This window comes from Hylobates moloch, unplaced genomic scaffold (assembly GCF_009828535.3).
Source record: "Hylobates moloch isolate HMO894 unplaced genomic scaffold, HMol_V3 SCAFFOLD_21, whole genome shotgun sequence".
Classification (NCBI taxonomy): domain Eukaryota; kingdom Metazoa; phylum Chordata; class Mammalia; order Primates; family Hylobatidae; genus Hylobates; species Hylobates moloch.
Genome location: NW_026652296.1, coordinates 28,844,605 through 28,871,415, shown reverse-complemented (window position 1 = coordinate 28,871,415; position 26,811 = coordinate 28,844,605). Strand labels below are relative to the sequence as shown.

General features: G+C 54.6%; 2 protein-coding genes across 5 annotated transcripts; both read right to left on the bottom strand.

Moving 5' to 3' along the window:
• Window positions 1-297: 297 nt before the first annotated feature.
• FOXS1 (forkhead box S1) lies at window positions 298-1,600 on the bottom strand. Its single transcript, XM_032141886.2, has one exon. The coding sequence runs from the start codon at window positions 1,535-1,537 to the stop codon at window positions 545-547; it is 993 nt and encodes a 330-aa protein (XP_031997777.1). The 5' UTR covers window positions 1,538-1,600; the 3' UTR covers window positions 298-544.
• Window positions 1,601-17,166: 15,566 nt separating this feature from the next.
• DUSP15 (dual specificity phosphatase 15) lies at window positions 17,167-26,763 on the bottom strand. Of its 4 annotated transcripts, none has more exons than XM_058432955.1 (7): window positions 26,628-26,763; window positions 25,616-25,649; window positions 23,152-23,234; window positions 21,047-21,096; window positions 20,009-20,083; window positions 18,677-18,848; window positions 17,167-17,780 (listed from the first exon to the last, which is right to left on the bottom strand). In XM_058432955.1, the coding sequence occupies exons 1-7, from the start codon at window positions 26,637-26,639 to the stop codon at window positions 17,508-17,510; spliced, it is 699 nt and encodes a 232-aa protein (XP_058288938.1). In that variant the 5' UTR covers window positions 26,640-26,763; the 3' UTR covers window positions 17,167-17,507. The 4 variants fall into 4 exon arrangements, with proteins under 4 accessions (XP_058288938.1, XP_031997774.1, XP_058288939.1 ...); XM_032141883.2 differs by lacking the exon at window positions 26,628-26,763 and adding an exon at window positions 26,369-26,593 and having other exon boundaries at window positions 17,177-17,780; XM_058432956.1 differs by lacking the exon at window positions 26,628-26,763 and adding an exon at window positions 25,758-26,093 and having other exon boundaries at window positions 17,227-17,780.
• Window positions 26,764-26,811: the final 48 nt, after the last annotated feature.

The window sequence follows — 26,811 nt, the reverse complement described above, 5'->3', positions numbered from 1 at the left end:
GGCTGTTAAGTCCCAGCATCTGAGACTGGAGAATCAGTCCCTCAGGCCAGCCCAGCCTTGCCCCTGCCCAGTCTCTCCCTTGCCTGTATCCTTCTCTCCCTGCTCCCCATTCCCTACCTCCCCTTCCTCTCCCTTTCTAGGAAACTCCCTGAGAAAGTCCCCAGCAGGAGAAAACCTCATGTGAGACATTCCCACCCGGGGTCTCTGCCCCCACTGCACAACCCCACAGCCACAGCCACCCCCACATACAAGCAGGCACCCTGGCCCTCAGCCCCCAGCCATCAGGCAAGCTGACCCTCATCATCACATTACTTTATTGGCCCTGAGAGCCACAGAGTAAATCCCAAGAGGCCCCGCTTCCCCTCACCCCCAAGTTTGTCCGGAGGCCCCAGGGGCCTGGCTGAGCACTGTTTCAATCCTGGCTTTCTGTGTGGTTGTCCTTGGCTCTCCAGGGCTGGGTCCTTCGAGAGTTCTCCAGGTCCTAGAGCCAGGCTCAGCCCGGAGCATGAGGGACCTGCAGGGACTGCCCGAGACGAGGCTGCCTTTACTCAAAGAAGAACATTCCTGGCGTCCGGTATAGGCAGGGGGTCAGCCCCAATGGGTAGCCGGAGCCTCCCTGGACAGGGAAGCCACCTGCAACCCAGGGTTCCTTGTGGTCAGCTGGCAGGGGCAGTGGGGCCCGGAGTGAGGCTGGAGGGGTCGGTGGTGCAGGGGAGGGGGCTGCTGAGGCCAAGAGGTGCTCAAGGCCTGGGTCAGCCCCCATGCAAAAATTCAGTGCCTGCAGCCGACACTGGTAGCTGCTCCCGATGCCTGTTTCTGGGGACAAGACGGGTGTAGGTGCCTTATTAAAACTTTCAGCCTCCGAGAAGCTGGCAGGAAAGCCAAACGCTGGGCATGAGGAAGATGAGGTGGCCACGGGGAGCTCCCCTGGGCATGCAGGCTTGGGCGTGGAAATCTCTTTGGGCTCCGTGGGTGGCCGAGGCCTGCCATCAGTGGTTGCTGGGCACATACTGGCTGGCATGGCCCCCACCAGACCCCCAAAGCTTAGGCCCTTGGGGTCTGGCAGCTCTGGTGGGAATGAGCACTGCCTGCCGGTCGTGGCGCTGGGGACTCCTGGGTCCTGGCTGGTCGCCCTGAGGGGTCCACGGCGTGCCTTGGCGGGGCCCCGGGTGCCCTCAGCACCTGTCCGCCGGGTGAAGCGGCGGCGGCGGCGTAGGAAGCTGCCGTGCTCAAACATGTCGTGGCAGTCAGGGTCCAGCGTCCAGTAGCTGCCCTTGCCTGGCTTACGGTCATCGCGGGGCACCTTGACAAAGCACTCGTTGAGTGACAAGTTGTGGCGGATGCTGTTCTGCCAGCCAGGCCGGTTGTGGCGGTAGAAGGCGAAGCGGCCCATGATGTAGCGGTAGATGCCACTGAGGGTGGCCCGCTGCCCCGGCGAGCTCTGGATGGCCATAGCAATAAGGGCGATGTAGCTGTAGGGAGGCTTGGTTGGCTCAGTTGTGGGGGCCCCGGGCCCGGGAAGAGGCTGTTGCTGCATGCTGGCTGGGCTGGCCGGGTTGCCGGGACCTGCTGGGTCAGGCTCAGTGTCCAGGGCTGGCGTCCGGAACAGCCTGCCCAGGCTGGTTAAAAGGTCCACTGGCCCAGCCTCCCAGCCTGGAAAGGCAAAAAGGGGTGGGTCTGCTGAGCCATCTTCCCCTCCTCCCTCACCCCACTCCCACAAGGCCCAAGAGAGGCGGGCAGGAGAGGCCAGTAGTGGGAAGCCGAGCAGCTGCCAGGGATGAGGAGGTGGGAAGGAAGGGACTGAGACCCTCAGCCCACGTGTGCTGGGTGGTGGTGGCTGGGGAGGGACAGGATGTGAAACCGAGCGGGACAGAGACAAAAACAAAATGAGACAGAGGCAGAAACATATGAAACAGAGACAGGGAAAAAAGAGAGACAGAGACAGAGAGAGGTAGAGACATTACAAGAGGGAGAAAGAGGGAGAGACAAAGATAAGACAGAGGCAGACACAACGGACAGAGACACACAGAGCCTCTCAGACACAGAGAGACACACACACAGACATACACGTACAGACACACAGAGACACACAGACATACACACACAGAGACATACACACAAGCAACACACAGACACACAGAGACACAGACACACAGACACACACAGAGACACACACACACACACACACACACACGTAGTATAAGGAGAAAGTGAGAATCACTGAGCAGGCAGAAACAAGGAAATCCACAAAGCCAGAGAGAAAGGAGATACAGAGAGACACAGGTGCAAACACAAGGAGTGAAAGGAGTGAATAGAGAGAGAGAAGTGAGAGAGAGACAGGGCCTGAGCACAGTCCCCCTAGAGTGAGAGAAGCCCCAGGGGCCTCTCTAATCCCTACCTCTACTCCTGCTTTTCCCTCTTCCCTTCCCAGGCCTGTGGTCTACTGCCTTCTCCTGCGGTGCAGAGGCCTTGGGGCCACACCACTCCTACCCCGTCCGCCTAGCTCTGGGGTGTCTGCAGGGAGGGGCACCTAGGATGGTAAGGAGAGCCCATGAAATTCAGTTCTCCTGAGCCCCTGTCGCCCCCTAGTGACTGGTGTGGGAAGGACAGCTATCTGGGGAGAGACATTCTCCCTCCCAAGAGGCACCTCAAGACCCTGGCTGAGCCTCAGTTTCCCCATCTCTAACATGGAGCTGGTGACTCCTCAGCTGTCCAGGCCATAGTGGGGAGGCACCAGGTTCCCCTTACACAGAATGCAGCACCCTCATCAAGAGCCTAGTATGGAGTAGGGATATGAACATGGCTGTGGATTGTCACTCTGAACTGAGGCTACCCCAGCTGCAGCCTGGGGTCAGGAGGTCCAGACAGGTCAGGCCCAGAACAGTCAGGCCTTCTGGAGGAGGAGGCAGCATCCTCTCTGCTCTCCCACTCCCAAGTCACTGCTCACCCACTCTGTACCAGGCCAGCTCACCTCCCCAACCCTACACTTACTTCTCCAACCAACCCTGCTCTGGAGGGCTTCATTGCTTCTTTTGAATAGATGAGGGCTCTGAGGCTCAGAGAAGGTAAGTAAATTCCCTGATGTCCCACATCTAGTGAGTGACAAAGCTGGATATGAGCCTAGGATTCTGTAATTCCTAAATACTGCCTCTTCGGCCGGGGGCGGTGGCTCACGCCTGTAATCCCAGCACTTTGGGAGGCCGAGGCGGGCGGATCACGAGGTCAGGAGATCGAGACCATCCTGGCTAACATGGTGAAACCCCGTCTCTACTAAAAATACAAAAAATTAGCCAGGCGAGGTGGCGGGCGCCTGTAGTCCCAGCTACTCGGGAGGCTGAGGCAGGAGAATGGTGTGAACCCCGGGGGGCGGAGCCTGCAGTGAGCTGAGATCGCGCCACTGCACTCCAGCCTGGGCGACAGCGAGACTCTGTCTCAAAAAAAAAAAAAAAAAAAAAAATACTGCCTCTTCAGTGAGGGGCAGGGGTAGCGGAGAGTTGCTGGGTCCCCACTAGAAAACAGAATGTGAACTCCAAGAGAGTAAAGACCATGCTGTTTTGCTGTACCCCCAGAGTCACACACTGGACACTGGAACAGAGGCCTGGAACAGAGTAGGTGTTCAAGAAATGTCTGCTAAATGACTAAACAAACAGCAATGGATTGATTTCTGTCCTTTATCGAATCACCGTTTTCCCCCCGTGGATTATTAATGTATCGTTAAAAGAGACTTACAATGTTGGCATCTGTAAGAGGATTCCTATAAATACAATCAGAACTCAGAAAAGAATGAAAGGCCTGACATGTGGGGTGGAAAACAGCTACTTTATTCCCATGACAGGGGAACCAACCTTCTGGTTGTAGTCCCCCTTTCCAGTTCTCAGATTCCCTACAACGTACAGCTTGCAAAGACCAGTGGGGCTTGGAGAAGGGCTGGTCTTCCATGTTGACTTCTGCCTTAGGGCTGCGTTTGCAGGTCAGCCGCAGTTTCTTCAAAGACAGCACCCTGCAGGTGCTGGTACTCCAGTGGTTAGCATCCAAAGCCCAGGGTTCGGCCAAATTCCCTGTTTTGGGATCCTTCCCAGCCCCCAGCTGCAGGGAAGAGGAAGGGTCTGTAAATTCAAGGCCCCTGAGAGGCTAGGCAGTATTGTTATGGCTTGATCCCACACTAAACAACCCTGATAATCTAATTATTGGTAAAAGCTTTAAGCAAACGTCTTAATGGACTCAACGGCAGGTTAAGGCTGGCTCTGAGGAAAGCGCTATTGACAAGTTGGGCTGTCAGCAAGAGACGAAGTCTTGCTTCTGCCCCAGTTGCTGCCTTTCTGGGGCCTCAAGATCGAGTTCAGTTTCCTGCCGAAGCCCCATGCCCAGCTGGGGGGTGGTGTGGCCTACTCTCGAGTTCCAGGGCCCCGTGGCAGAGGAGTGGAAGGCCGCGATCCACCTCTGCTGTCCAGCGGACCTGGGTGATGCGCCAGGGGAGGCCCCAAGTCCATGGGCTTAGTGTGGGCAGGGTTGGGTGGGAGTAGGGACCCCCCATTGGGGGCTGCCTTCAGTGGGTACAAGGGGAGGAAGCGGCCGGCTTAGGATGGAGGCAGCTGTGTTGAAAGTGAGTGATGCCATCGGGGTTGCCAGGGGTTGAGGACCCGTCTGGGCACTCGGTTGAGGCAGAGTGCAGGATGAGCTCCCAGGCCAAAGCTGCACCTGCACCTGTGGGGGGCGGGTGGGGCAATGAGCAGACCCTCTCCATTTCCCTCCTCGGATGTTCCCATGGGAGGTCACAGCCCTAGTTACAGCCCCATCCCTACCCCCATTTTCCACGTAGGGTCCTATAGACCCGAAGGTGTTAGAAGGGTCAGAGGCAGAGCTGGGACTGGAGGGAGTGTGGGAAGGGCTGTCTGGAGAGGACTGGAGGGCGTGCTTCTTGGCTGGAGTAGAAGGAGTGACTCGTGCGCCATGATGAGCTGCTCCTCGGGGTGATCTGTGGGGCGTGGGTCCTCCTCGCCAAAGCACAAACAGATCTGGTACTTTGGGTCCAGGTGACCATCCTGCAGATGGGCACACAATTATATGGTACTGAGACTGTAGGGACTGGGCAAGAACTAGGCAACCCACTGGTGCCCACCTTGTGCTTATTTCCCATGCCCAAGTCCTGTAAGCCTACGTCCCATTATGTGCCCATGCCCTAGGCCCACTTCCACGTCCCTATGCCGGTCCCAGGTCCCACATCTGTGCCCACTTCCAGGGCTTACGTCTCTTCCTTGGCCCCTATGCCCACCCCATGCCTTTATGCCCAACCCATGCCCACTGCCACTCACCTATACCTATCTCGTGCTTGGTGCACCTGACATCCACCTTATGCCCTAAGCCAACACATGTACTGAAGCCCTGTTCTTATGCTGCACACCCAACACCTCAAGCCTGCCCTGTGCCAGCACCCCATATACACCTGTATCCGTATCTATGCCTAGCCCTCCTGGTACCCGTATTCTTTCCCATCCCTGGTGCTTTTGTGCCATATTCTTTGTGTCAATGTCCATCTCATGCCCAGCACCCTTAGGCCCATCCCCCTGGGCCCGCATTTAATGTGCCCACTCTCATCTGTTCATGTTCCTTTGCCCACCGCGTCCTTATGCCCCCGTGCCCACGCCACTCTGTTCCACTCCCCCAGCGGTCCTACCGCCTGGAGGAAGCCGCGTGTGTTCAGCAGGTGGCAGGTGCGCCCGCGCTCCACCTTGTTGGGCTGCCCTAGGTGCAGGGTGAGCGGGCCGCGCCAGTACAGGCCCTGGCACAGGCGCTTGGTGAACACGCCCTCCGGAGCCACCCAGAGCTGCACACCGCGCTCCAGGTGAGGCAGCAGGCCCTGCAACACGTGGGCGCTGGGCAGTGGGTCGGGGAAGCGAACCTGCTGCAACGTGAGGTGGCGGCCCCAGCAGGCGCTCGGCGGCGGCCCGCGGACTCAGACGACAGCGCTGGGCTGTGCACCCGGTGGCTTCGCGCACCAGCGCTGCGCCAGAGAAGAGCCACACGTGCAGCCAGCAGGCTGTGGGGCGAGAGAGAGGGTGCACGGGCTGGGCGTGGGCGGCGCCAGCTCCCCTCGCCTTCTTACCCTCCCCTTCAAACTCTGCCAGACCCAGAGGTCGTCCCAGCCTCTACCTCGGAAATTTTGGGTGCTCTCTCCCTATCAATGATGATAAGAATTCTAGTAATAAATAGTAGTAAATAATAGCTTCCTGTATAAACGAACTGATAGTCGAGCTCTGTGGTTAAAAGCTGGGGCCATCTGTACAGTGAGGGCATGACCCTCCCAGCAAATCGTCTGGGATTCTAGGAGCCTCCTCCCAGCAAAGATTTTGATGCAGGTAGAAATAACCGTAACAGCGACAATAACAGCAACCTAGCAGCGTCTCATGAGAAACCAGCAATTCTGCTCAATGGTTAGGGTTGTGGGCTCTGCAGCCAGGCCCTTGGATTCTAGTCTATCACTGCCACTTAGGAGCTGTGACCTGTTAGTAACTTTCCCAGGGTTACTAGCTGTGTGACCTCAGGCAAGGTTCTTAACCTCTGTGTCCTGGTTTGGGCATATGTAAAATGGGAATAATAGCAGCATCTGGGGGCTGTGGGGAGCTTGGAAGGGTGCCTGGCATAAACTAAGCCCTCGGGAAATGTTGACTGTTGTGGCTGTTATTGGGAGCCTGGGCTGGGTGCTTTGGGTGGGAGACAGAGGTGGGCTGGCCCCAACCTGGGGCCGTCCCCAGTTCAGCACACTGGTTGGAGGGGAGGCGGTTTCGATTCCTTACCAGGTTGCTGAAGTCATCGGAGGGCATTGGGCACCAGGGGTTTTTGGAGTCCTATGCCTGGCACCCTGGCGAAGGAGAGGAAGCAGTCAGGTACTACCTCACCCTGACCCCAGACCCATAGATAAGGAGGAGGCCAGAGAGGAGGCAGTGCTGGGTGAGGAGACCCAGTCCTTACTGTGGTCAACCAAAGGGCCTGGAAGAGGATGGGTATTAGTAAGGAACCCTGCTGGGCCAGCCTGTGGGGCCACTCCTTGTCCTCATCCTCTGTGGCAAATCCGGAGTCACCCTGAGCATTGGGAGAAGGGGCCGTGAGGGTGGGAGAGGAGGCCTGTGACTCCTCAGGAATTCCCAGACTGTCCCCATCAGTGCAGAGAGAGGTCTGGGTGGACTGAGGACCAGCTGGGGTTCACAGTGTTACTGAGTAAAAGGGCTGGCTCTCCAATGTGTTAGAAGTCAATATTATGGCACTGGGCTGTTGAGAAAAGAACTTTGAAGTTTCAGAGCTCCAACTCCCCCGCCCCCAATGGAGGTAAAGAGAAAGTTGATGAAGATGTAGGTATTAGGGCCAGAGATGGGTCACTGTGATAGGGAGAGAAGTGCTGGGGGTAAATGCGGAGGTGAGGGAGCTGGAGATAAAAGCTATGCGGGACAGAGCCGGATGCTGATGCGGGGGTAGGGGTGATGAGAACAGAGCAATGAGCTATCAACGATGGCGGAAAGGTGATGGGGTGGAGATAATAGGGGTGATACAGAGAGAATGAGGGAGACAGAGCTGATGGGAACAGTGAGGGAGTCAGAGGTGATGGAGCTGGACCCAATGAGGTGCATGGGGATGGAGTGATGGATCCAAGGAGGACAGAGGAATGAGTGTGGAGAAGATGGGGTGGCTGCAGACAGGGCAATGAAACTGAAGATGGTGGAGGTAAAGGGAATGGCCTGGTGGCGCTGCAGATGGAGGGAGGGCTGCAGGAGAGGTAGGAAAAGGTGGAGGGGGTGGGAGCATGGGGACAGGGCTGGAGCTGGTGCTGTGGAGGGATGAGGTAAATGATGGTGCTGGAGGTCATAGCCAGAGAGGGTGGGGTCAGTGGGTGGCTTGCTGAGAGGTGACTGAGCTGGCAAGGCTGCAGGGGCTGGAAGAACACACTCAGCAGGTCTGACCTGCAGGCAGGCTCAGCCACTTCCCCAGGAGCTTCCTGCGGACTCAAGGGCATGCCTACCTCTTCGGGGGGCGCCCAGGCCCTGGTAACTGCATCAAGCAAGAGACAGCCTGCTATTCCCTGGGCCCCAGGAGGAACCCCCTCAATTTAGATGACCCCAGACGGGTACCCCAGCTCATTGTATGGCCTCAGGCAAGGTCCACCTGTTTCTCGGCCTCAGTTTCCTCCTTTCTTTCTTTCTTTTTTTTTTTTTTTTTTGAGACGGAGTTTTGCTGTTGTTGCCCAGGCTGGAGTGCAGTGGTGCGATCTCGGCTTACTGCAACCTCCACCTCCTGGGTTCAAGTGATTCTCCCGCCTCAGCCTCTTGAGTAGCTGGGATTACAGGCACCCGCCACCACTCCTGGCTAATTTTTTGTATTTTTAGTAGAGATGGGGTTTCACCATGTTGGCCAGGCTGGCCTCAAACTCTTGATCTCAGGTGATCCACCTGTCTCTGCCTCCCAAAGTGCTGGGATTACAGTTGTGAGCCACTGCACCCAGCCAGTTTCCTCCTTTTCTAGTGGGGAGATAAACTGTGCGGTCTAGGCCTCCTAAATTGACCAGCACATGAGTTTGAGCTCAGTGAGTCCACGACCCACTTTATAGATGAGCAAAGAGATCCTTGTTGCCAGACAGCCATCGTTGGCCATTACCTCCAGGGGCAGGATGGTACCTGGGCCACAGCGGCAGACACAATGTGGTCTTGTAGAAGTTGGAGATGTTGGCCGGGCGCGGTGGCTCATGCCTGTAATCCCAGCACTTTGGGAGGCCAAGGTGAGTGGAGCACCTGAGGTCAGGAGTTCAAGACTCCTGGCCAACATGGTGAAACCCCATCTCTACTAAAAATATAAAATAATTAGCTGGGCTTGGTGGCAGGCGCCTGTAATCCCAGCTACTTGGGAGGCTGAGGCAGGGGAATCGCTTGAACCTGGGTGGCAGAGGTTGCAGTGACCCGAGATCTCGCCATTGCACTCCAGCCTGGGTGACAAGAGCGAAACTCCGTCTCAAAAGAAAAAAAAAAAAAAACTTGGAGGCACTCACTCTCGCAGCCCGGAAGGTGGCGCTCTTGTTGAAGGCAGAGTGGAGTCGTTTCTTCCAGGTGGAGGGGCCTCTTTGTTGGTGCCCTCCAAATGCTTGCCCTTGTGCACCACCCAGGCCTAGAGGATTGGGGGGCTTGGGGGGGCATTTGGGGAGGAATAGCTAGGGCACTGGGCCGTGCAGAGGGATGAGAATCTGCCCTGCCCACTGCCCTTTCTCTCGCTCCTTTTCCCTTCCCTTTCCCTCCTTCCCTCCCCACAACATATATTATTTGAGCTCCTACTAGGACCCCAGCTAGGGCTGGGGATTGAAGGAGGAATAAGATAGACATGGTTCCTGCTCTCAAGCCTAACGGGAGAAGACAGCTGTAATCAGTTAAACAGAAATAACTATATTCCAAATTATGGTTTGTGATAAATAAAAGAAAAAATAGAGTGATGGGATATAAAATCATGGCAGTGGTTTGCTATCTGCCGAGCCATAAAACGAAATCCCTACCTATTGTCATACACAAAGTGGACTCCAGATGATTTTAAAAACTACAGGTAAGAGACAAAATGATAAAAATTAATGGGCAATAATGTAGGAGAAAATCTTTTAGGGTCAGAGAACATTTCTTAAAATGTAAAAGGTGTCAGATCCTGTCTCTACTAAAAAAAATAAAAAATAAAAACTAGCCAGGTGTGGTAGTATGTGCCTGTAGTCCTAGCTACTTGGGAGAGTGAGGCAGGAGGATCACATGAGCCCAGGAGGTCGAGATTGCAGTAAGCCATGATCACACCACTTCACTCCAGCCTGGTGATCAGGGCTCACTGCAACCTCGACCTCCTGGGTTCAAGTGATCCTCCCACCTCAGCCAAGTAGCTGGGACTACAGGCGCACACCACCATGTCTGGCTAATAGTAAAATATTTTTTGTAGAGATGGGGGTGTCACTATGTTGCCCAGGTGGTTGGTCTTGAACTCTTGGGCTCAAGTGATCCTCCTGCCTTGGCCTCCCAAAGCACTGGGATTACAGGTGTGAGTTACTGCGCCCAGCCTGGGAGTCTACTTTAAAGAGTGCGGTCAGAAAAGGCCTCTTTCAGGAGGTAACATTTGTGCTAAAACCTGGATGGAGCCTGACGAACAGCTGGGGAAAGGTGTTCCAGTAAAAGAAACGGCAAAGGGCCTGCAGTGAAAAAGAGATGGATAATTCAGGCAAGGCCAGTGTGGTCAAAGAGGAGGCCATCAGGAGATGTATTGCTACATTTCTCTCGTTCAGTGCTGAGGGAGATTTAACTGATGAATTGCACTCAATCATTGTCCTCAGAGACTCCAGGTCTTGTTGGAAACATGGACACCAAAACAGAAAAGCCACAGTTCCTTGTGGGTGCCAGGGGTGAGACTTTTTGAGGCTTGATTTTATTGTCTGTAAATGTCTGTAGGTGTCAATACCACCTAACCTCGCGAGGTTGGGGTAGGTATAAGATGAGCTGGTGCATATAAAATGCTTAGATAAGTGCCTGGCACACAGTGCTAATTTATTGCGACACTTATTGTATTAAGAATAACACGAAGATGACGTGGGCACAGGGCAGAGGGTGCTATCACCATGACTAGAGGAGTATTGGTTTTGTTCATGGCTGTGGTCTCCAAGTGACTAGAATGGTCCCTGGCACACAGGAGACCCTCAGTATGTATTTGCTGAATGCATTGAGCTGGGCCTTGAAGGGTGAGTAGGAAGTTGAGGAGAGATGGAGTGACATTTTTGGAAGAGGGAAGAGCTTGAGCAAAGTCCTGGAGGTGTGGAAGGGCGTGGTGCACTCAGGGGTCAGTGAGCAGCCTGGTGTTGCCCTTGCTGGATGTGTGTGTCTGAGGGTACAGTCGACTCTCGTTATTTGAAGGAGTTTAGTTATGTTCTATAAAGTTCCCATAAACACTAAATTAGGGACCAAGGAACCATTGCTCCTAGGGGAAATACAGGGCTAGGTCCCTGCCAGCTTCTGGTCACACCATTTTCATCAACAAACCAACATATAACCTTGTTTTCTGTGTGTTTCTGTTTGAGGAACTTTATTTAATATGATGCTGATTTATTAAAATTGAACTCACAACCAACAGCTCTAAACCCCATGACTGAACGAAGCTTATCTAGCTTGTTTTTTCCCCAGAAGGCACATGACAGCTTTCTTGTACTCAGGAACACTAGACCACACTTCAGCTTTATGCTTGGGGACCATTCGAAATCACCAACAAAAAAGCACAAAAACATAAACAATGTTGCACTAAACAAACTGTAAAAAGGACATTTCTTTACAGTATGAGAGCTGAAATAAGAAGGCAGAGAACTGCCTTGTTTGACCTGAGCTTCGAATGTTCCTGGGTGGTAGGGGAGCGACTTACCTTTTTTGCCATTCTGTGTACATCCATGAATGGCCATGAAACTGACGCAAGTGTTGCTTTGGGGATTACAAATAAATTATAGCAAATAGGATAATTTGCAACTACGGGATCCATGAATAATGAGGGTTGACTGTGTGTGGTGGGGGACAGAGCAAGAGAAATTAAGGAGGAAGAGATAAGCTGAAGCTAGATCATGAATGTCCTTGAAGGACAAGCTTTATTCCATGAGCTTTGGGCACCAGAAGGGTTTGAAGCTAAGGAGTCACATGTGTGTGACAGTGGTGGATTGAGGGATGGGTCAGAGCAGCCAAAAAGATGGGGAGGCCAGCCCCCAGAATCTCTTGCCTCTGAACAACAGCATATACGTCTTAAGGGACAGGCCATGCAACCACCCATTCAACACTTATTGGGCACCTGCTATGTGCCAGGCACAGTGCTTGATGACGCCACCCTCAAGCGGCTCATGGTCTGCTGGAGAAGACAAACTCACACCAGACACTTAAAATTCACAGGGAAAGTTGTTCAATGAGCCTTCACCTTTGGAGTCAGTGATGACTTGGAAGAAGCACTGAGTTGGAGCTTAATAAATGCATTAAATAAATGAATGCATCGGGGAAGGCTCTCTCTTTTTAAAATTTTTTTTAAATTTCTATAGGTTTTGGGGAACAGGTGGTATTTGGTTACATGAGTAAGTTCTTTAGTGGTGATTTGTGAGGTTTTGGTTCACCCTCACCCAAGCAGTATACACTGAACCCAATTTGTAGTCTTTTATTCCTCACCTCCCAGGGAAGGCTCTCTTGAGGAAGAGATGGTTAAGCTGAGGATGGTGGGAGCTGACCAGGTAAAAGTGAAGAGCAGAAGGCATTGCAGGCAAAGGGAATCACATGTGCAAAGGTTTAATGGTGATAAAGACATGAAACATTTAGAAATGAAAGGAGCTACAGTTGGGGAGGGGAGGGAGTGGAGACAGATGAGGCCAGGGAGGGGCAGTTCATGCATGGCTTTGAGGGTCTAGTGAGGAGTTGAGACTCCTTCACAAGGGCAATGGGGAGCTGTGGAAGGATTCTGAGTAGGGGAGGGTCGAGGCCAGATTTGCATTTAGAAAGATCCCTCTTAAGGACTGCGGGGATTGCTGAGGGATGGGGGAAGCAGGAAGCCCAGGGAGGTCACTGCAGTTGTCCTGTGAGAGCTGACAGAAATGGGTTCCAGCAGATGGACTGAAAAGACATTGTGCAGGGAGAGCCAGCAGGCCTTGGTAATGGAGTAGAATGAGGCTGGAAGGTGGGGAGTGGCCAGGGTTCAGGTACCCAGGTGGCAGAAGTCTGTGGGGCAGAGCTGATGAGTGTGATGTTTGGGGTGTGTTGAGTTTGAGGTGCTCGGGGGCCATCCAGGAGACAGCGCCCAGCAGGCAGCTTGATGAGCAGGCTTGGGGTTCAGAGGAAGACCCGGAGCCACCATGCTGAGGCCATGGAAGGGGACAGTGGGACATGAGGAAGTAGGTTCAGAAGTGAGTGCTGGGAGCCCCAGCAGAGGAGGGGACAGGATGGAGGCTGAGAAGCGAAGGCCTGGGAGGGGTTGCAGGGCAGGCAGCAGAGATTCTGGAAGCCAAATGAGAGTGTTTCAAGGAGGAGGGAGGGCCTACAAGATGCAGACCCACCCAAACCCATCCAGGAGCCAAAGAAGATGAAGACATATGCTTGGATTTGGCAACTAGAGGCATTATCAAGAGGGACAGAAGCCAGACTGGTCATGGGGGACTGGGAGGCTGAGAGGGAGGGAGTTGGTGTGAGGAGACTCTCCAGATGCTTCCCACTGTGGAAGGAGGGGGAGGCCACAGAAGGAGGGGCTGGAGGTGACTTTGGTGTTTGGGGTGGTGGTGTGTGATGTGCGGTTGGTTGCTTATTGCTCAGGGAAGAGAGCTCAGAATTGAAATGACGGCAACTGTCCCTCCACAATGCCAGGAGGTCCTCCAGGGGGATCTTTCTAAATGCAAATCTGATCTTTTTTTTTTTTTTCGTTTTATAGAGACAGGCTCTCACTCTGTTGCCCAGGCTGGTCTCGAACTCCTGGGCTCAAGTGATCCTCCTGCCTTGACCTCCCAAAGTGGTAGGATTACAGTTCTGGCACAGCTCCTGGCCACAAATCTGGTTTTGACCCTCCCCTACCATAGCTCCCCATTGTCCTTGTGAAAGAGTTCCAACTCTTTATGATGGCCTCCAAGCCATGCATGAACTGCCCCTCCCGGGCCACATCTGCCTCCACTCCCTCTCCTCCCCCACTTTAGTTCTTTTCATCTCTAAATGCTTCTTATCTTTATCTCCATTAGACCTTTGCACATTCAGTTCCCTTTGCCTGCAACACCTTCTACTCTTCACCTTTACCTGGCGTGCTCCCACCATCCTCAGCTTAACCATCTCTTTCTCAAGAAAGCAGCCAGTTTGGAAGAAGTTAATGATGACTGGGGAAAGGGAGGACATTCCTGCAGGAGGTCCCTGAGAAGGGCTGGTGTTGGCAGCACCAAAAAGGTTCCTGAGCTGCAGAGGTTGGTGGGTTTGGGGGTGAGAGGCTGAGGGAATTCCCGTTAGTGCATTGGTGGAGTGGGAGAAGAGGCCCTCTGAGAGGGGAGGGTGGTGCAGGTCGTGGCAGCCTTGGCTGATTGTTTTAAGAAGGTGTCTGAGAGTCCCTCATATGTAGAGAACATTACCCTCAGCCCTAGAGGCCAGCAAGTGGCCCAGGGTCACACAGCTATCCATCAGTCCCAGTGCTGGGGCAACTTGTGTCCAGAGCCTGCCCAGTGCTGAGCATCTCCAGTCCCCTGTCCCCTTACCCTGAAGAGTGCTGAGTCCTGCTGCACCTGGTAGCCCTGCTTCGCTACATGCTTCCAGGGGATGCGAAAGAGGGTCTTGCCCGCATCCTCCCAGTGTAACCCCACGTAGCACCCACTCTCAATCTGTGCCCCCCCCCCAGTCCCAGAGGCACAGGGAACCTCTGGCTCTGCCATGGGTCACCAGCTGTCGGGGACCTTTCCTTCCTTCTGGCCATCAGGGATGCATTGCTCAAGGGGCCAGGTCTTAGGCTTGCAGTGGCTCGACCCACGTGGGCCTGGGGACTACGGGCCATCTGGATGATGCTGGGAGGCTATGAAAGTGAAAGTCTGGGCAGGCAGGTTTCACTTTCTGTTTTGTCCCCTCTCTTGGGAGGCCCTTTCCTTTTGCTCCTCTCCATAGTAGCCTAGTCTGGAGGGTGTTGATCCTCTTTTATGGGGCGGCAGGAGGCGCTATGGGACACAAGACCCACCCAAGTGGGGTAGGCTGGGCTCTGCAGGTCCCAGGAGGCGGGCCCCCAGGAGCATCCAGAGACACAGCTTTGCCCCATCCTGCAACTGTCACCTGCTCTTCCCAGCCCACCTGGAAACTTGTCAGTCTCTTTTCAGGACCCGGACTGTCGAGATTGGAAAGGCATAGGGCTTCTCAAACTAACTCCTGCCAGAACTGAGAGGCAGCAACTTGTTTCAAATGCACACTCATGGCCTCCTCCCAGACCTGCAGAATCAGACTTTCTGGGCAGGAAGCCCAGGAAACCTGCATTGTAATGAGTTCCTCCGTGAGGTTCTGATGCAGGTAGTCCAGGGGTCACACTTATTTCTGTAAATATTAGGAGTTCCCACTTACTGACTGCTAATCACAGTGCTGGGCCTGGCTAAACACTTTCCTGCAGTGTCTCAATTGGTTCTCACAACAGCTTATGAGGTTGGTATAATGCCCTGTTTTAATGTTAAGACTGAGCTCAGAGAGGTTAAAGCCCTCTAACAAGGTCACAGAGCTAGTGGGTGGTGGAGCCAGGAGCCAAAATGTGTCTCTCTGCTCCCTAGAGCCCGGGAGCCTAAGCAGTGCCCCACACTGCCTGCTGACAGCTACACCTGCACTTTGTGGGTTCTTGGCGGGGGTCTCTGACCCACTAAAAGTGAATGTAAATTTCATGTCTATGCATTTTTTGGGGGGGTTGCATCTTTCATTAAATTGTCAAAGGAGATGTGGGATATGAAAGAGATGAAGTTGCTCAGATTGCTCCACTCCTTGCTGTATTCATGGAACTGAAGCTCTGAGAGAGAATGCCCCCCACTCCCTGCACCTTTGCACAGCAGTGGCACAGAGCTGGGCACCCAGCCAGCATTGACCAGAGACTGGAAGCATTGTTCCTGATGTGTACCTGCTGGGAGGGCTTTCTTCCTGCTCCTCTTTTCCTCCAGCCCCCATATTCCAGTAGCCACCTGGCTCTTGAAGCATCTTGAAGGATTGATCTGGAACATCAGATCAGTCCTATAGATGATGAGGGCCATGGAGGCTTTTTTTTTTTTTTTTTCCAAACAGGGTCTCGCTCTGTCGTCCAGGCTGGAGTGCAGTGGCGCTATCTTGGCTCACTGCAGCCTCCGCCTCCATGGAGCCTTTTAAATAGGGGAAGACACCATGAGAGGTAGAAGGTGTTTTAAATGGGGCGTCTGGCAGCACCACTAACCAGCCTGGAGGACTGCAGGCTCCCTGCACTCTGGTGAGTCCAGCCACTTTGCTCTTCACATGAGCTGTGAAGGGAAAGACCCTAACTCACGATGGTAGGTAGTTAGGAAGCGGCTCCTTCTGATTTTGGAGGTTACTGGCCAGGAGGTTACTAACTCATGGCCTTAATGTTCTGTCTGCCTGGAATGTTTCCCCCAGATAACCAAACGGTCCACCCCCTCACCATCTGGCATATTTTTAATCTGCTGTCTTCCCGACCAGAATGTCAGCTACATGAAGGTAGAGGTTTTGCTCATTGCTGTATACCCAGGGCCGAGCACAATGGCTGGCACACAGTAGGTACTCAATGGACATTTGTTGAATGAATGAAGAGTAGGAAGTTGGGGTGGCAGCTGAAGGTTATTTTGTCCATCCTCCAACTCCAGTGCTGGAATCGATGCCTCCCCGACAGCCCTAAGCACGGTGATTTGTGCATATGAAGAACCCCATACAAGTGGCTATTGGGTTATAGCTATTTTCGATTCCTCTCAACTTTGGATTAACTTTAGTTTTGGAAATATCAGCTGCAGTGACTTCTACTCATCCTTAGAGCCAGCTGCCGCTTTGATGGGCAGCGCTGGCCTTTAAAGTCTTGGCAGGAAGGGTCATTCCCACTAGCTGGGGGTGGAGCCTCCTTGTCAGGAACCTCCCAAACCAGAGGAGCTGCTTCCTAACTGCCTACCATCGTGGGACTCAGACTGACTAAGCGAGCGTCCAGCTTTCCCTGCTCTGGCTGTGTGTGCTCGGGCAAGCTGCCTGATCTCTCTGAGCCTCTGTTTCCTCCCTGAGGATTCAGTGAACTCATGCAGTAAAAGGTCAGGATGAGGGAGGCGCTACCTCACCTTCCTAGCTACTATCTGTGCACAGGGAAGGGAAGAGAGTCGGGGAGGGGAGGGGAGGGGCCCCTCAGGGTGGAGGAGAGGGGTTCAAAAGGTGGAAGGGGGTTCCGAGAGAAGGAGAGACTTGGGCCTTGTCGGGCGGGACACCGTGGCTTTGGGGGAGGGGAGATGTTAGAAAAGGAGGTGGGGTCCCAGGAGGCAACTCCGCAGACTGCAGTTGCGGGAGGGTGGTGGGCTCCTCAGGCCCCCAGGGGATGCAGGCTCCCTCGCATCCCCTTTTCTGCAGGCTGCTGGCCCCTGGCAGTCCTGCTGGCTCCTGGCAGAATCCTGCAGCCCCGCCTTTGTTGAATGACTGGGAGGCACTCGGACAGGCAGCTTCTTCTGTGTCTCTTTAATACCTTCCAGGCCCGTCAAACCCTCCACTCACCCTCCCTCCCCTCCCGCCGCCTTTAAGGGTGGGCCCCCTCCCCCAGCCCAAGGACTAAGGCACCAGGTGGCTGCAGCAGGCCGGCCCGGACATAGAGACGCACGGGTTGGGGACGCTGCCTGCAGACGCGGACGAGCAGGGTGGGCGCGGGAGGCAGGGTTCAGGCCGCCGCGGGGCTCCCCCAGCCTCTGGGCCCGTCCTGGGGGGCGTGGAAGGCGCAGACAGCCCCCAAAGGGAGCCAGTCGGGAGGAAGTGGGGAGCCACGGCGGGACTGCATCCTCACTTGCCGCCCTTGCGGGACAGACACCGCGGGAGGCAAGAGAAAGTCTGCTTGACGCGCGCCAGCAGCGGCAGCGGCCGGTGGGCTTCCCGGGGCGTGCGCGGCACCAGGCGCTGCAGGGTTCCCTCGGAGGCTGCGGAGTGCGGCCCGGCGGAGGAGGCCGAGGTTGCGGAGCCCTGCCGGCAGCGCTTGCACAGCGGCAGCAGCGCGCGCAACTCCTCCTCGTCGCGGAAGGGGCTCTCGCCAAAGCGCTCCTCCAGCTGCCGGCGAAGCTGGGGTGGGCGGGTAAGGTGGGCGGGGTCAAGGCCGGCCGCGGGGCGGGGTCAAGGCTGCCGGCCCCGCCCCCACCCTCCCGACCTTCGCCCTTCTCCGAGCGTCCCACATCTCGCTGAGCCCCTCCCTTCCTGAGCGTCTTCTTTACCTCCCTTCTCCGGGGTTTCCATCCCCTCACTGAGTCCCCCTTCCCTTCTAGGAGGCCCTTCCTTCTCCCTGACCCCTCTTCCCCCTTTGACACTCCAGCTTCCAGACCTGCTAAAGTGACCCCCAGGCGCCCAGCGGGGATCACTCCTCCCGCTTTGCACTTCTGGGTAACTCCCCCCACTTTGCACCTCTGTGCTCACAACCCCATTCGCACAGATTTCTTCCTTGCCCGACTCTTTCCCAACGCCGTGCTGCAGATGAGCCTCTGGGTACCGCCCTCAACCTGCTGAGAGCCCTCCCCCTCTCATCCTTTGTTCCCAGGGAGGCTTAGTTCCTGACATTTCTACGTAGCATCTGCCCAAGAGGTATAAGAGGGAAACTGCTGTGGTCTCATCAAGGACACAGGGGTGGAGTAGGACATGGACAATTCTCCCGGATGGGGTCAAACACTCAAATCCTTCAGGTTCCAGCCAGGTAGGGCAGGCAGTGGGGAGTGCTGGAAGACCTGGTCAAATGGAAGGGCCTGCACTGATCTAAAGGCATTCAAATTCTAAATTGAAAAAGAAAACACCTGGCTGTCTAACAAAATAGACCTAGGAGCTGGATTAGCTCAAAGGCCATGAGTTTGAGACCCTAGAAAAATCTAGGTCTGAGGCACAGGCTAAAAATGTTCCAATCAGTGATCAATTCGAGTGGGAAGAAGGATCTCCCACCCCTGGCCCAACCCAGCCCTTGACCCCATCCCTACCTTCCGGGAACTGCCCCAGCCAAACTCTTCAAGCTGCTGCCTAAAGCCTGGGTTGGGGTTGGCGATGGGCCGGGTGGCCTTGATGGCTTCAAGCACGTCCCGCCAGCCTAGCCCCGTCACAGTCATCACATACGCTGTCACAATCGTGGTGCTGCGAGAGATGCCTGCAAAGCTGGGATCCCCAACAACCCCTCAGGCTTCAAGTAAGATCCAATGTCCTCCGTGCCCCCCAGGCACCTCACTCTGCTTCAACTCTCCCACCCTTGCCTCCTGAGCTCCAACTACAAGGGACCTGTCAGGACTTGCCATCCCACCTCCAGGCCTTTGCCATGCTGTTCCCTCTGTCTAGAGCATCCCCTGGGTTCTCCCACATCAAAGGCCTGAGTGAAACACCATTCATTCAGTCAACAAATATGTCCTGAGCATCTGTTCTTTTTCAGGCACTGGGGTTGTAGCGGGTATAAAACAGACATGGTCTTTGCTGTCCTGGAGCTTACAGTATGGCTGGGGGGGACAGACATTGATCAGATAATCAATTCCAGGTGGTGATAATAGCTTTGAGGATGCGTCTGGGGGCTAGGAGATCCACATAGGAAGAGGTATTAATCTATAAGTGGGGTGGGGTTAGGGAAGGGGTTCCCAAGGAATAGACATCAACGAAGTTTGAAAGATGGATAAGGGTTAGTCAGGAACCTTCTGGGCAGTGTGTACAAAGACCATGAGGCATAAGCCTGGTAGATTTGGAGGATGGGGAGGAGGTTAGTACAGCTGGAAAGGGGAACGAGGGAGAGGGTGGGAGATGAGGCTTGGGAAACCGGCCTCATTGCTGGGCCTCCAGCAGAGCCAGCCTGAGCCTGGATAGGATGGGCGCTCAGTGAGAAGTTAAGGAATGAATGACATCAACTGAGCGAGGGGCATCTGGGAAGACCCAGAATTCCTGTCTCCCAGCTCGGGGTTCCCCACTGCCCTGCACCATCACCTCCAAGGCCTGGAGGGGAGAAGGGAGGCCCAGAACTACTGGAGGGTGACGAGCTACCTGCATGACCTCACCTATCCCTCCCAACAGTCCCGTCAGGTCAGCTTTCTTTTCCCCATTTTACAGATGAGGACATTGAGTCTCAGAGAGAAACAGCTACTTGGCTATGGCCACACAGCTCATAAGGAATAGAGTCCCGGGTTTGTCTCTCTCCAGTGAATGGTGGGCCCTCAGGCGCTGTGACAGGCTGGAGAAGATCCCTCACAGGTCCAACCTTCCCATAGGAGGAGTGTGTGTTCAGCAGAGGGCACAGCCACTTCCTTCCTCCCCCACCTTATCCCCTCCCCTTAACTCACCAGTGCACAAGGCAGTTCCCCCCATTAAGGCGGCAGCAGTGGATGAAGTTGATACATTCTTTGAAGTGCTTTTTGCTAGAGGAGAAAGCAATAGGGTAGAGAGCACTGCGGGGCAGATCTCTCAGGAGTTGTTTTGCCCCCACCCCAATTACAGGACAGCAAGGGACACAGAGCCCCAGGTCAGCCAGCACATGCAGTGAATATGGGCCAGTACTTAGCATAAGCTGGAGGTGTGTGTGTGTGTGAAGCAAGAATGGTGGTATTTCAGGCAGTGAGAGAGACCAGTCAGGGCAAATCTCACCATCTAAGCAGGAGCACTCCTCCTGTGGACCCTGTTTTCATGGTGGGTTTATTGTGGCCTTTCAAAGAAATGGGTGGGAGGAAATACAGGGGTCCCACTCCTCTGGGGTCTGCGATCAGAGCACCTGGGCACAATGATGGGCAGCAGCAGGCTGGGAGCAAGATTCTCAAGGGGCAGGACTGTCTGCTTGGCTCCATCCCAAGCCGGGAGGCACTACTGCTGATGCCACAAACAAAAATCCCATTTTCTGAGCTCGATTATACTCCAGGCCCTATCCTAGATCCTTGACCTGTGTCATCTGATCTTTGAAAGCCTCCTTGACTCTGATCATGCTCTCCTGATTTACAGGTGAGGCTCAGAGCGGGGAAGTGATTTGTTCAAGGTCACACAGCAAGTAAATGGCAAAGCCTGGCTGGAACCCAGATGTCTTAACCCCAAGGCCAGGAACAGGCTGAACGTGACCCTTTCAAATCAGCTGGTGTAGCTGGTCCCAAGGTACAGAGTGTCCTTTTCCCATTTCATAGCTGATGAGACTGAGGCTCGGGAAGGTCGAGAGTCTTGGCCAAGGGCCTATCACAAGGGCATGGTTGAGACAGAGTCAAACCTAGGACTGCTTGAGTTGTCCACCTGTGATGGCTTTCTGGCCTGAGTACTTTGTCCTTCTTCAAACCCCCTCCCCTCCCCCACCACAGGAGGCAGCTGTCTGTCCATCTGTGGGTCCATCCAGGGGAACTTACATGGGTACCTCAGGGGTATCAGCCACCGGGATGCGAAGGTAGGTGATATCCTACAAGTACAAAATACACTCAGGCAGGGGACCTTGGCTGCAACCCTCCCTGATGCTGGTCTGAGCTGCCCAGGCAGGGCATAGCCCCAGTCCAGTTCCTGCCCCTCTCTGGCCTACCGTGGTCCTCTCTGTCCAAAGAAAGTAGTTGTCATCTCTGAGGCCTCCCAGCTGTGACCACTTGTGATTCCTGAACCTTCTAAGCAGATGGTGTCTCCTAACCCCATCAGCGACTTGGGCATGACATCACCTATCCCTCCCAACAGGGACCCAGGAACCTTTATCAAGTAGCCAGGAAAGGGCTACTTAAAGGGACTCCACTCCAAATGGGAATTACAAAATTACATCGTAAAAAAGGTAAAGCAGATTTGATTATCTTGAAAAGAAACAAAAATCATGAAAACAAGTATACATTTCAGGAATCATGGTTATAAAATGATGTGCTAATTATGAGAATAATCAAGGAATAAATTGCCAGGAATTTTTTCCAACAAACTTGCTGTGATGTCCTTTGTTTCCTGATTAGCCACACAATATCATGAAGATTATTTTTGCCCGCCTCCCTGAGGACCTCCTTGCTTTTCTCAAGAAACTGTCTTAACATTTTGATGTTCAAATGGCTCTTTTCAGGGGCCAGGCCCACCACTAGCAGTAACCAAGGGACCACCAGCCAGGTTCTCATTTGTCCATGGCTTTGTGAGATTCCAGCCCTTCTCTCACTCACATTCCCCAAGGTCAGGACATCCTGCATCTTTGGCAAGGTTTGCAATTTCACTTTGCAACACATTTGGCCTTGGGTTTGTGTGGTACTATCAAACCCTGCCTGGTAAATTCGCTGATGGAGCGGGGAGGGAGAGATGCTTGGGAGAAGCAGGAAGGGCCATAGGAGCAGAGACTCATTGTGTAGGCTGTCATTTCATTAGTAAATAGTGACTATACTAATGTGCAATCTAGTGACTGTTTACTCCAAATACTCCCAAACGAGGCTGCCCTATGAGGCAAAATAAGACTGCAGTGGCCTGGAAATTTCTTCTCTGAATGACATTGAAAATCATAGATTATTGGAGGTTGCTGTTAGAGAATATCAAATCTGACATATGGGAAAACCGAGGCCTAGAGAAGGGAAGGACCTTGGCCAAGATCACACAGCAAGTCTATGGCAGAACCGGGTCTTCGTTTCAGATCTCCAGGACCCTTTCCCACCCATGGTTCTTTCTCTCCAGTGGATGATACAGACTCTAATAGATAAGGGGGAAGAGGCTCTGTTTATGGGATAAGAATATGATTAACTTTGTTATAGTATCAGTTGTGATTGGTTGGGCATCTATTTATGTGGTTCCCAACCACTCAGTGAAGTGGGTACTGTTATAAAGTTCCCATTTTACAGATCAGGCAACTGAGGCTCAGAAGGGGCAAAGTCCTGTCCCCAAGGTCATAAAGCGAATAAACAGTGAAGATGTTCCTGACATAAGCACGTGTAGTCTGGATTTATTACTTTCCTCTGCTGGGTCCTAACACCCTCATGCCCCTTTCCCAGGACTTGATAATACCAGCACCAACCACTCTAGAGGGGACCACGCTTTACAGTGTGCAAAGCATCTTCACCATCCTGCAGTCCCTTTGCATCCTCACAGCAGCCTCCTGGGGGCAGACAGAGCTGAGGGATCAAAGCCCTAGAGAGGTGAATTCACAGCCCAAGGTTGCATAGCAAGATACAGAGCCCAGAGTCATCCGTTTGGATTCATCCATCCAGTTGGGTCATGGGAAGCCCATATGGGGGCCATTTTAAGGTTCAGTGTGAGACTTCTGGTGCTAGATGGCCTGTGTTCATACCCCAACTCCTCAGCTTCCTAGATATGTGATCTTAGGTGAGTTAAGTGACCTCTCTGGGCCTCAGCTGCCAAATAGGGGTGATAATGTAAAATGGCCCAGTGGTGGAGACCAAATGAGTTAACATGAGTCAAGAAGGAAGCATAGCACCTAGCACATAGTAGATATTTGATAAATGGGTCTGTACCCTCCCACCCCCGCATAGCCCTGGGATGGGGTAAGAAGTACCTGCAGCAGAGGCTGGGGTGACTCATGGATAGAGATGATGTGTGTGATCTTATTCCGGCCTAGCTGATCCAGGTCTTTGGCATCTGAAAGAAACAGGATGCTTGAGCCAATCTAGCTGGTGTGACTTAATTGTCCCTGATGGCCAAGGGCAGAGGGAGCTCACTGCCTGCCCAGCTCTCCCCCTCACCCCGCCACTCCACCTCGGCCCACGCTCTGCCGGCTCCCTGATCCTCTTGCTTCCAGGGCACATGCAAGTAACAGTCCAGCATATCCCCATCCTTGCTCATGCTGTTCTTTCCATCCAAAACACCCTTCCCAGGCATATTCTTTGACCTAGCGATTCTACTTCTAGGAATCTTGTCTACAGAAGCTCTTGCTCACACAGAAAGCGGTGTGTGGAGGATGATGTTCTCTGCAGTCCTGCTTATATCACAGATAGTTTAAACATGGGAACAACCTAGTGTTCATTAAAAAGGGACTGGATGATTAATGGTGTAGGCATACTTTGGCACAGTGTGCCGCCATTAAAAAGAGTTCTATATGCTGATGCGCAATGATGCCCACAATTTTTTTTTTTTTTGAGATGGAGTCTTGCTCTGTCGCCCAGGCTGGAGTGCAGTGGTGCAATCTCGGCTCACTGCAAGCTCCGCCTCCCAGGTTCACGCCGTTCTCCTGCCTCAGCCTCCGGAGTGGCTGGGATTACAGGTGCCCGCCACCATGCCCGGCTAATTTTTTTGCATTTTTAGTAGAGACGGGGTTTCACCGTGTTAGCCAGGATGGTCTCGATCTCCTGACCTGGTGATCCGCCCACCTCGGCCTCCCAAAGTGCTGGGATTACAGGCGTGAGCCATCGCACCCGGCCGATGCCCACAATGTATTTTTAAGGATACAGAATAAGCTTCTACTTTTGTTTTAAATATTATGTCTTTATCTACAAAGATATATGAACCAGGATGTACCCTACAGTGGCCCTCTCTAGGGGCTGCATACCCAGCGTATGCAGATCTTTTATATTCAGAATAAATAACACATGTCCCCTCTATCTCCACTTCCTCATTCGATGAGCATTTACCGAGTGCTAACCACGTGTATACTTTGGCTGGGCACTGGAGGTCTGGGGCCAGCTTCGTGGCTCCTGCCCTTGTGGGGCCTGCACACTTACAGAGGGTTCAGACCTTACTTGGCCAAATACTCACAGAAATCAAGGTGGCATGAGCGGCTGAGGGAGCTCCCAGGAAGGAAGGGACCAGGATTTACGAGGGTGAAGTGCCTGAGCCCCTCCCTCTCTGAAGCTTTCTCTGGCTCTGCAGATGGAAATGATTTTCCCACCTTAGGTCACCCAACCCTGGATCAGTCTACCCCTTAGCATGTTTTCTTTTCTTTTTTTTTTTTTTTTTGAGACAGAGTCTCGCTCTGTCGCCCAGGCTGGAGTGCAGTGGCACGATCTCGGCTCACTCTAACCCTCGCCTCCTGGGTTCAAGCGATTCTCCTGCCTGAGCCTCCCGAGTAGCTGGGATTACAGGTGCCTGCCACCGTGCCTGGATGATTTTTGTATTTTTAGTAGAGACGGGGTTTCACTATGTTGGCCAGGCTGGTCTTGAACTCCTGACCTCAGGTGGTCTGCCCGCCCCCGCCTCCCAAAGTGCTCGGATTAAAGGCATGAGCCACTGCGCCCAGCCCCCTTAGCATGGTTTCTACCCAGCATGTTTTCTACGCAAGGTCTATGTTCCGCTCTGCCTGCCTGCCACCAGCCTGGAAGCCCCTGAAGAACAAGGTATCTATACGTGGGTGTCCCCTCCTCCTGACTGAAGATTGTGGAAGGAATGGATGAGAGAGTGGGGAATGCAAAGCTTGCCAGCTCACTGCCCCCAACAACTTCCAGCTCCAGGCTGCCCAACTGCTCCAGGGCTCTGGGGTGTGACAGGGTTGGTGCTCATGACTCTGCTCACAAGAAGGTCCAGCCCATCTCCAGGGACCTCTCCTCTGACATGGAGGAAGCTACGGAGGGAAGAGTTCCTAGCTTCCCCACTAGAAGCAGCACCTGCAAACAGACCTCAACCCAGAACCTCAGGGCCAGAAGAGCCCTCAGCAGCTGGTGGACCTTTTGTGCTGAGAAGGAGGCTGAGACTTAGCGCAGGTGAAGACTTGCTCAGGTCCACAGCCCAGGCCCCGAGCCCTTTGCTCTGGCCCTTTGGTCTCGTGGTAGAACACTGGGGAAGGCTGAATGGCGGGGAGGGATGTCAGTGTCAGGCCCCCATGCTCCCTCCATGTCCCTTCGAGCCTGGGGACACTCGCCTGCACGTGCACCCCTTGTCCTCCATCAGCCTTTTTCCCCTCCCAGCCTGGGGCCGCTTCCCTGCCCCCAACCCCATTCCTGAGATGCGTGGGCCAGAGCATGAATGGTGGACACAGGCCTGAGACAGGCAGAGTGCCATGGCCTCCGGACAGAGTGGGCAGTGCTCACCAATGAAGTTTCCGAGGTAGAGTCCAGGAAGTACCTAGAGGAAGGACAGGCAAGGGTCAGTGGGGCAGGGGCTGCACCCCCTTCCACCCCCAGGGCAGCTGGGGGGCCCACAGCCCCTCTCTGTCCCGTGAAGGGTACGCACTTCAGGGCTCAGGAAGCACTGTCTTCCTTTTTGTGGGCCCTGGGTCCTCTGTGAGAGGGGTCTGGGGCTCTGGGGAGGGTGGGCGAGGGGGCCAGTTAACCAATCGAGGGAATCAAGGGAGGCCAGCTTGGGTATGAGAGGGGAGAGGAGGAAGGCAGGTCTTAGGAGGAGAGGAGAGGAGAGAGGTGGACTTGCAGGGTGCAGGGATGGAAATTCTGGGGCTGGGGAGGCAGAAAGGCAGGGACAGGCAGAGGCGGGAAAGGATGGAGAAACAGCCCCGGAGAGAGCCGAGGAGTCAGCGACAAGGCAGAGGGACACATGCAGACGGAGAGCAAGACTCACTGGGAGACAGCCTGGGAGTGACAGCCACAGCAAGACACAGCGAGAGACACAGAGTCACGGAGAGAGGGCGGACACAGCGGGGACAGAAACGCAGGGTCAGAGATGGGGAGACCAGACAGCCGCGGTCTCGAGTCACAGGGACACGGAGATGCCGCCGCACAGAGACCGGCGAGACCAGAAGGTCAGAGGCGGGCGGACCGAGCTGGTCAGCGCCGGGCCGCGGCGGCCGGGGCGGGGGCCGGGGAGGCTGCTCGGGGCCCGCCCCCTACCTTGGTCATGCCATTGCCCATGATCCCGGGGGCGGCGGTCCGGGCGCACCCCCAGCTCGCCGCCCGGGAAGCGATCCGGTCACAGCTGCCCTGACGGCCCAGGCCCGACGCCTGCAGCCTGGTGGGGAACGGGGGGCCTGGCGTCCGCGGCCCTGCCCAGCCCTGCCCAGCCACCGCCACCACCCGCCGACCCCCGGCCCGGGAGGGAAATGGTGGTGGAGCCGCCGCTGCCGCCGCCGCCGCCGCAGGCTCCTCCTACCCCTTCGGTCATGTGGGGCCCCCGCCTCGGGTCGCGGCGGGGGGCCGGACAAAGCCCCAGTGTGCCGGGCCCACGGCCCGCGGGACAACGGCAGTTTGTTGGGGCTGCGTAGGGCCGCCACCTCCGGAGGTGGGGGCGGGGGCGCTACCCCACCCTGGCACCGGCAGGCGCGGGTGGATGGGGG